At 44.4% G+C, this 9862-nt stretch overlaps 1 protein-coding gene across 4 annotated transcripts; it reads right to left on the bottom strand.

Annotated features, from left to right (window-relative positions):
• Nucleotides 1-549: 549 nt before the first annotated feature.
• On the bottom strand, nt 550-8620 carry LOC310832173 (carboxypeptidase inhibitor SmCI-like). Of its 4 annotated transcripts, XM_083713810.1 has the most exons (9): nt 8485-8620; nt 7582-7628; nt 7227-7494; nt 6727-6906; nt 6538-6573; nt 5402-5578; nt 4240-4278; nt 2771-2950; nt 550-595 (listed from the first exon to the last, which is right to left on the bottom strand). In XM_083713810.1, exons 3-9 carry the CDS (start codon nt 7315-7317, stop codon nt 582-584), a joined length of 717 nt encoding a protein of 238 aa, XP_083569936.1. In that variant the 5' UTR covers nt 7318-7494; nt 7582-7628; nt 8485-8620; the 3' UTR covers nt 550-581. The 4 variants fall into 4 exon arrangements, with proteins under 4 accessions (XP_083569936.1, XP_083569938.1, XP_083569939.1 ...); XM_083713812.1 differs by lacking the exons at nt 7227-7494; nt 7582-7628; XM_083713813.1 differs by lacking the exons at nt 6727-6906; nt 7227-7494.
• Nucleotides 8621-9862: the final 1242 nt, after the last annotated feature.

Genomic DNA, 9862 nt, shown 5'->3' on the forward strand with positions numbered 1-9862 from the left:
ACTGGCCAAGGGAGCCGGCATACAGCTTCCAGGTCATGTGGCCAGCATGACTAAGCCGGTTCTGGTGAACCAGAGCAGCACACGGAAACACCGTTTACCTCCCCAACACAGCGGTACCTATTTATCTACTTGCACTTTGATGTGCTTTCGAACTGCTAGGTTGGCAGGAGCTGGGACCGAGCAACGGGAGCTCACCCCGTCGCAGGGATTCGAACCGCTGACCTTCTTATCGGCAAGTCCTAGGCTCTGTGGTTTAACCCACAGCGTCACCTGTGTCCCAAAGAAGAGGTAGGTAGGAACAATTAAATGTGGCGGTGCAGCTGAGACCTATTTCCACCAAGATGAAACTATACTTTGGGGGGCTGTTTAGCTTGTGGGGATGCTGAGTTAGGGGGCGCACGATACAAGTTTATAAAATTAGGCATGGTGGAAAGAAAAGGGGGCAGATGTCACATACATAAGCCACCCACTATTTCTCCTCCTACTTTTCCAATTGAAGGCAGGGGGTGGGGGAGCAAAATGAGATTATAGAAAAGGACTCACTGTTGCTTGCTTGCTTGCTGGCTCTCCCTCTAGCAAGGTCAAATATCAGATGCTAAATGAAAGAAAGGAAAAATTCCTTAAGGTCAGGAAATACTCTCTCTTGCTCCCCTGCTTGTCTTTGAGGAGATCTGCCATTCAACCACACAGCTCTGAGCACGCTCACAACCATTGAGGTACAGCCACAAACACACAGAGGGATGCTGTGGCAACTGATCCACCAAATCGCCTTTGGATTAGTTAAAGCTACGTCATATATTTAAAGCGCAAGGGTTCCTCTAATGAATCCTGGGGACTGTAGTTTATTAAGGGCCCTTGGAAATTAGAGCTCTCTAAGGGTTCACCCTTCACTACCCAGGAGTTTTGGGTGGGGAGGTGGGGAGTCATGATGTATAGCATGTGCACAGCATAAGTCAAAAAATAAAGACTGCCACCCTATGGTCACCTCACTTCAAAGAAGAAGATGAAGAAGAAATCTGAATGTTCATGCAACCTCAATTAAGTGTATTTGCTCCTCAATTAAGGCCATAGATTTACAGGTACATGTATGCGGCTACTTGAAATTTCTAGCTAGCATAACCACTCAAGACTGTAATAATAATAATAATAATAATAATAATAATAATAATAATAATTTATTTATACCCCGCCCATCTGGCTGAGTTTCCCCAGCCACTATGGGCAGCTTCCAATCAAGTGTTAAAAACAATACAGCATTAAATATTAAAAACTTCCCTAAACCGGGCTTCCTTCAGATGTCTTTTAAAGATAAGATAGCTACTTATTTCCTTCACATCTGAAGGGAGGGCGTTCCACAGGGCGGGCGCCACTACCAAGAAGGACCTCTGTCTGGTTCCCTGTAACTTCACTTCTCGCAATGAGGGAACCGCCAGAAGGCCCTCGGAGCTGGATCTCAGTGTCCGGACTGAACGATGAGGGTAGAGACACTCTTTCAGGTATACAGGACCCTGTGTGGAATGTACTGATATGAGTGTCACGGATCCCTATGGAATTGTACATTACCAACGTGTGACATGCCTTGGCACATCACCAGGTCATTCTACTAATCTTTGTGGGGAGATGGGTGGTGCTATGGTCTAAACCACTGAGCCTCTTGGGCTTGCTGATTGGAGAGCTGGTGGTTCGAGCCCACATGATGGGGTGCACTCCCATTGCTCTGTCTCAGCTTCTGCCAACCTAGCAGTTTGAAAGCATGCCAGCGCAAGGAGATAAATAGATACCACTGCAGCAGGAACGTAAATGGCATTTCCATGTGCTCTGGCACTCATCACAGTCTTCCATGCACCAGAAGCAGTTTAGTCATGCTGGCCACGTGACCCAGAAAGCTGTCAGTGGGCAAAGGCCAGCTCCCTCAGCCTGAAAAGTGAGATGAGCACCATACCCCATAGTCACCTTTGACTGGAGTTAACCGTTCAGGGGTCCTTTACCTTTTTACTAATTTTCAGAAACTTTTCAAAAATTGATTATTCATTACAATTCTTTTGTCATATTGGCCAATAGGAACAGTGCTCATCTAGCTTTCTGGTGAAATAGTAAAGGTAAAGGGACTCCTGACCGATAGGTCCAGTCGCGGATGACTCTGGGGTTGCGGCACTCATCTCGCTTTATTGGCCGAGGGAGCCGGTGTACAGCTTCTGGGTCATGTGGCCAGCATGACTAAGCCACTTCTGGCGAACCAGAGCAGTGCACGGAAACGTCATTTACCTTCCCACCCGAGTGGTACCTATTTATCTACTTGCACTTTGATGTGCTTTCGAACTGCTAGGTTGGCAGGAACAGGGACCAAGCAACAGGAGCTCACCCTGTCATGAAGACTTCAACCACCGATCTGATCAGCAAGCCCTAGGCTCTGTGGTTTAACCCACAGTGCCACCCACGTCCCTAGTAGCTGAAACAGTAGGTGAAAGAGTAGCTTGCAGCAAAAAGATACCATCTTTCTTGCAACTGCCAAATATTTGGGGGGTTGTTGTTGTTGCTTTTCCTTCCTCCACCACCAGATCCTTTGACATTTTTTCAATAAAATGCATCAAACAGAATGCACCTTTCGCTAACCTTAATCCACAACTCAAAGGCTATTCCAAGAAACAGAGCTTCTCCCTCTCCTATGAAATGAGGATGTTGAATTGACGCAGTTGGAACACAATCATTGCATAAATAACATTCAGAGAATAATGAAAGTTCTAAGTTCTAAACATTTCTGTGCCCTTACCATCGGCTGCACATGCCCAAAGGCATTCATTTTCTGTCTCAAAGTTATTCCTGTTCCCTGCACAGCCACCGTAGTTGAACAGCTTACAGGTCCTGCTACTGTAATCGTAGTAAAAGCGAGGTAAGTCCTTGTTGCAGCGTCCCACGTCTAGGGGTTGGTCACAATAATCACGCAGAAAGTCTGATATTGCAGGGGGGAGAGAAGGACAAAAACAAGGTTCACATCTGTTACTTCATTTCTTGAAGAAAACAGAATTTGAAGGTTTCGTGTTTGTGGTTGCAACACCTGAGATGATCTCAGTGACAATTAGAAGAACTCTGCCCTGGGATCCAACAGCCACGTTGACAAGAGTGGGAAAAGCACAGATGAAAGAGACCAGTTGGACTTAAGTAAGATGAGGTTATGCCTTCTGAGATGCCTCTAGGTAGATTTAGCATACTATCACAGAAAACGTACCAACAGCCTTTGATTTGGTGCAGCCAAGCTTCATAGAAAGAAACAGATCAAGATGTGAAATGAGAGTCTTGGGTTTCCTGCCTGTCCTTAATGCATTCTGAGGCAGTGGGGAGAGTGGGCCGGTGCCTCACATCCCACCCTCTTTCCTTCAGGGACCCCCTTTCCCCTTCCATGCCCACCTTCTATGGTATAAGTAAGGGGAGTCTTGCTTGCTATGGCAGGGGAGCAAGCATGGTGGGCAAGGAGATCAGTAGAAGGACATAGCAATAGCAATAGGGGCAGTAGGCTGCATCTCATACACGGCTTCAGATACTCTTCCACTGTCAATAAATAGGCCCTTGAACCTAAGAGGAGAGAGGGAAGTAGGGGGTGTCCTAAGCTTCTTGGGCTGAGAGACCAATATGTAGTTTGGAGAAGAAAAAAGTGAAAACTTTTGGCTGAGAACTTTGAATTCAGAACTGAATGACACATGCAGAAGACAACTGTCCTCTTGGGACATTATCTTGTCCCTCCCGAATCCATAAGTTGCGTGGCGAGTTCCTACCCTCCCCCAGTGGAAATAAAGACACATGACACAATTAAGTAAGGTTAATGGGAGCAATTGGAGGCGGCCAAAGAGGGAGATCCCCGGCTGCCCCTGCGTTAAATTGGGCAGGCCACACACCCCGAGCCAGCTGATTGGCTGTCCAGGGGATGACGCGGCCGGGGATTCCCTCAATCGCGTGGAGGCTGAGAGCTGAGAATTGTAGTCCCAAAACAGCTGGAGGGCCGAGTTTGGCCATCACTGGCTTAGGGGCTGCAGCAGATGCTTCTGGCCGGATCCCATGATGTATTGGGAGGAAACAAGCCCTTGGATCCTGGTGAAAACTGCTAAGAAGTAAAGACACAGGGAAGGAGGCCTTAAGGAACAGGCTGCATCAGAACTAAAGAAAGCCAGCAGGAGTGGAAGGCAAAATGCATATGAGAGTCAGAAGGAAAATGCTATGGAATTTTTACCTTTACTTGGCCCTTACCTTCAAGCTGGTCAGGATTTATCAGAAGTCCGGGTGTTTCTGTTATAAGGAGAAGGAGAACCATGAGAGACCTTTTTCGGGGTGCAATTGCTCCTGAGCAATCTAGACTAACTCTTCACCCCAATTGTTTCTCCATTTGATCCTTTTGCATGGCTCTGTATGTTTTGTCGTATTTTATGCAATGCAACTTGCCATTGTTTTTATTGATTGTAACTTAGTCATTCTTTGCTACCTATTTTGTTGTTTCTTCAGCTTGTAAATTACCTTGTGTTTAGTGATGCAGAAACATAATATACAAATTAGAAGTGAAATGAAATGGATGTTAGTATCCTGGAGCTCAGCTTGGGACCCATAAGGCTGCCCTTGCCCTTTCCCATTAATCTCCATGTGCCAGTGGTGGAGCAGAATCAGATTAGATACAGTACCTGGCACATAGTCTGATATGTTTCAGATGCCAGTACAAAACCCTTTGTTCAGCCAGGTGTTCAGGTGTCTTTTGTCAGTTTTCAAATTATAACATTAAACAACAACAACTTTTCTTTTCTTAATGCTGGACTCAATTTTTTCTCCTCTGAAGCCAGCACTCTTTTTCTGCTCTAGCATCAAGCTTCCCCACTCTTGCATCAAACGCTGCATTTATGCTGATTTTCTAAATCAGAGAACTAATTTCCCCAACATGCTAACCTCTTAATACCAAAGCTCTCCCCCCCCCCCCCAGCATGTCTATAGGGCAATATGATGCTGTAGTGGAGCTGCAATGCCACTAGAGCAGGTTTTCTCAAACTCGGCCCTCCAGATATTTTGAGACTACAACTCCCATCATGTCGAGCTAACAGAACCAGTGGTCAGGGATGATGGGTATTGTAGTCCCAAAACATCTGGAGGGCCGAGTTTGGCCACCACTGCTTTAGATATTTGTGGGCTAAGGCTTTATGCATTAATGCAGGCTTCCTCAACCTCAGCCCTCCAGATGTTTTGAGACTACAATTTCCATCATCCTTGACCACTGGTCCTGCTAGCTAGGGATCATGGGAGTTGTAAGCCAAAAACATCTGTAGGGCCGAGATTGAGGAAGCTTGGACTAGAGCATGCATAAAGTTAAGCAAAAAGTGCAAGTTCTTCGGGTTGATTGGGAAAAAAGATTAAAAGTGCTCATTCTTACCATACTTTTCACACTCCTCATAGCATTCCCTGAAAGAATCAAAATTGTTCCCGTTGCTTCCACATCCACTATATATGAACACAAAACATCTCTTTCTCTCGGCGTTGTAATAATAGCGCCGTTTACTTGCTTTGCAGTCTCCTAATATTAATGGCTGTTTGCATTTCGGAGGTGGGTCTGGAGGAGAAAAGCAGTATGTGGAAAGGTCACACATACCGTATTGGCCTGAATATAAGCCTCCCTTTTTCCCCCGACCATGAAAAGTTAAAGTGCTGCTTAAATTCGTGATCTTACAAAAACTGGCTTTTACAATATCGCTACTTAAACTGACATAAGGTAAAACAGAACGGGTGTGAGTGCCTGCAGAATTTTAAGGCAGCGGCTTATATTCGGGTTTTGACTTTTTTACTCGCCCCCCCCCCTTGACTTTAAAGGTGCTGCTTATATTCGGACCAATACAGTATATAAGCTCATCTAGGACTTGCCGATCAGAAGGTCGGCGGTTTGAATCCCTGCAACGGGGTGAGCTCCTGTTGTTCGGTCCCTGCTCCTGCCAACCTAGCAGTTCGAAAGCACATCAAAGTGCAAGTAGATAAATAGGTACCGCTCCAGCGGGAAGGTAAACGGCGTTTCCGTGCGCTCTGGTTTGCCAGAAGCGGTTAGTCATGCTGGCCACATGACCCTCGGCCAATAAAGTGAGATGAGCGTCACAACCCCAGAGTCGTCCACGACTGGACCTAATGGTCAGGGGTCCCCTTACCTTTTACCATAGTAGATGTAAATCCTATTTCAAAGCCCTGCATCTATGATTCAAACTGCTGAGATTATCTCTTCCAAGTGGGCAATGACAGGAACCCTGGAGTGGTATGCAGTAGGGTCAGGTGTTGAAGAAGACCCCCTCCAACAGAAGTAATTTCAATTAAAAGGATAAATATGGAAGGGAAATGGCTGACATATAGAGATCTGCTCCCTAGTCCCACAGAATAAAGTAGCAGGCTGAAGCAGTCCCTGCTCATCATCTTGCAGCTAATGTCCTGTCTTTGACTGGCTTGCCTATCATATTGACAGGCTCCCCCACCCACCCACCTCCAACTCAATTTTTGAATCACACGGCAGACAACCATAACAACTCTTACCTTGTATATCTGTTGTTGATCTGAACATTAGATGTGCTGTGAAAAGGGCAAGAAGACAAATCTTGCACATTTGATGTGAGTGTGAAACCACATTAATGCAGAAGGCAACTTTTCAACAGATTTTCGCTTCAAACATTTGGTTGTTTTAAAGGTGTAAGGAAACGGGGTGGGGGAATTAATTGTCCTTACCAAACTGTTGACACTTCAAAACACATTGGTAATAATATTGGAAGTTGTTTCCATTGCCTCCGCAACCACTGTAAATGAATTTCATACACATGTTGCTCTTGACATCATAGTAAAAATGTGGAAGAGATAAACTGCATTTTCCATACTTTGGAGTGAGTGCGCATTTTCTAGGCATAGTTTCTGGAGGAAGGACGAGAAGAGGAAATGTCACAAGTACAATATATGTCATCTCATCCTTTGAAACACAGGACATAATACCATTTGAAGACATTTGTGAACCTTACACCTGATATGATCTCTACCAAAGATGCAAGCTCCACAATGATACCCTACAAAGAGTCCCATGGTGGTTTCATAAGAAAACTGGATCCATGTGCTTTTTATATCTGGTGTGGAGGGAGTCATTGTTTGCAATAGTATAGTAAAAATACATAAATGGGTCCTTACAAAGAGGCCTGGCATACTGCACACTTAATGCATTTAAGGACCAGAATTCTTACCTTCTGAACGGGGAAAGAAATGCTGTGCCTTAGCGCAAGGTGCCAATAATCCCATGATGAGGACCAGGAATGCCGTGTTATTGCACTTCATGGTGGCTGCTGGATGTGAATGCTCAGTGCTGAGAGGAGCCACTTTATATAGTATTCAATAGTGATGTGGAGGGGGGTAATCATTTGAGCACTAAATACAATTTTCTAATAGGTAGGGACACTCTGAAGCACCTCTGCTTCGATCAAGGAAACGTCCTGTTCTTGAATGAGGACTGTTCTGAAATAGGCACATGGAGGAACTATCAGGTCAAGCAGAAATAACCTTGGCAAAGCCAGAAAGAGTTCTGTAGATGGTGATACAAACCCACTCTGCTGCCTCCTCCTTCTCTAGGCATCTGTACAGACTGATACCTGATGACAGACAACAGTGAAAGTCATACCCTCCAGCATTCTTGGGACCCAAATCAGGGCGCTTCTTTTTTGGCTGAGTTTTCTCACACACATGAGATTGCAAGACTTGTGGCTTTCATTCCGGCGCTCTAGTGCCACCCAGCTGACTCGTGCCAGGCTGAGCGTCTTTTGGTCCAACGTTCTGTCTTGAGGACTCGTTCCAGAGTGCTGGACCAAAACTCAAGGCATTCCATGATCCAATCAGAAGCCAAGATTGTCTTCTGTGATTCCAAGATTAAAACAGGACAGTTGAGGCATATGGGTGAGGTCATCCCTGCAAATGAACCATTGGGATCCTCAGTATGCACTCCTGGCTGTTCCCAGGGCCACTGCGAAAAAAGGCCACAGTGAAAAAAGATTTTTCGGGGTCCCCAGTAAGGGCAGACTGGTGAGAAAAGGGATTTGTATTTATGTTCAAAAAATAAAATAATATGCCCTGCCTGGTATACAAATGAAACATGGACTAGGAAATCCACAAATAATTAACGACACTACCGAGAAAGACAAAAACATATGTAACATAGTCAGCCCCTGGGCTGTGTGATCAGCTGCTTCAAAAACCTCACAAATGTCCTGGACTCAACACAAGAAAACTAGCCAGGTGAGCTATTCTGGAACCATCTTGTATTTAAGGAAGGGATGTGGGTGGGAAAAGGAACAGAGTACAAAGGGTTTATCCGCAGCAAAGCACAATCCAACCCCACTGGCTATTATTGGGGTACTGGGAGATCTCTCAGGCTGTATCTCAAGAGGAGTGGCTGGCAAAACAGGACCGGTTTCTACAGGTTCGAACCTCTCTTGTTAACTCTCTGCTTACTCTATGGCAGGATCTTGGCTTCTACTTGCTTCTAAGAGCTTGTGGGTAAGAAAGAGCCATATTCATTCCACACCTTCCACCAGCACCTGCTGCGGTTTTGGAATTGTTCCACAGATTAGGGCAATTACACTGTGTGAAATAGTCCCAGTTAAAAATAAGAAGCTTTTTCCAATGACAAGCTGTAGTTCCCAAAATAGCTTGCAATTCATGACACAATAATGATTTCAATTATGATGAATTTCTCCATCACAAGTCTGTATCTGGGTGAACTTGTTGAATTAATACAGCCTACCCCAGCCTAGCACACATTTTGAAGTGCAGCTTCCATCTCCCCTGACCAGTGGGAGTTGTAGTCCAACAACATTTGTAGTTAGGGGCAGCAGTTATAAGAAAGGGCACTTAACTTTTGCTTGGCACCTTCCCTGTCTGTGTCTGAGGGATGTTTTGTTTTGGTTTTCTGGTTTTTTGTTTTGTTTTCTTTGCCCTGCTGCCCTAATATATTTTTTTGTTCAAGCGCTTTTGTTTCAGTTTATACACAATGCAAGACGCAACATGATAGAGGTGTATAAAATTATGCTTGACACAGAGAAGAAGATGGACTGAGAAAAGTTTTCTCCCTTTCTCATAACACTGTAACAGCAGAAGTTGTGGGCATCCAACAAAGCCTCTTTACTGCAGTGGCTAGAAATTCAGCTTTAATTTATTGCTTAGAAAAACTGTCACGGTCTGGGTCACCAGCATTTTGAATGCGTTATAAACATGTAACACCAGATGGCACTGGAGAGCAAAAAAAAAAATTCTTTGTGATTGTCCATAGCGTTTTTTTGTTTGTTATAACCATATAAATTCTGACTTATTTATAGCGGGTTTTCCCCTGTGTGTAGATCTACCCTGTGATTTTCGGTTAGGCATAGAATATCTATCTATCTATCTATCTATCTATCTATCTATCTATCTATCTATCATCTATCTATCTATCTATCTATCTATCTATATCTATCTATTAGCATATGACTGATGTTAATGTTTAGAAGAAGAAGCTCGTACTTTTAAAAACAATATTCCATGTATATGGCATAGGAGGCACCTTCGTCAAAGATGCAATCCATCCTATGAAAGAGTGAAAGGAGGCCTGTCTCTTCTAAGATGATGCCTAGTACTAGCTAGCATTTCATGCTGCCAAAGTCTCCTTTTTTAATTAATCATTCATTTTTATTCAGTTTAAAAAGTCTAAACATTGAAAGGATGAAACCCTACTACTTTTTAGAAGGCTAATTTGTTGGCGTGGTTTCTGCCAACGCCCTTAAACTGGTACCAGGGTAGATTCTGAAAGCTCTGGAGACTGAATATTCAGAACTGGAGAAAAGGCCCTTTCTGC

Source organism: Podarcis gaigeae (assembly GCF_964106915.1).
Source record: "Podarcis gaigeae genome assembly, chromosome: 15".
Lineage (NCBI taxonomy): Eukaryota > Metazoa > Chordata > Lepidosauria > Squamata > Lacertidae > Podarcis > Podarcis gaigeae.

What these genes read in the sequence shown, in the direction of transcription:
- LOC310832173 (XM_083713810.1), bottom strand. Translation starts at nt 7,317, where the DNA reads ATGAAGTGCAATAACACGGCATTCCTGGTCCTCATCATGGGATTATTG. An exon ending in ATCAACAACAGATATACAAG is followed by an intron (nt 5,579 to 6,537) that starts GTAAGAGTTGTT and finishes TTTCTCCTCCAG; the next exon opens with ACCCACCTCCGAAATGCAAA. An exon ending in TGAGGAGTGTGAAAAGTATG is followed by an intron (nt 4,279 to 5,401) that starts GTAAGAATGAGC and finishes TCCTTATAACAG; the next exon opens with AAACACCCGGACTTCTGATA.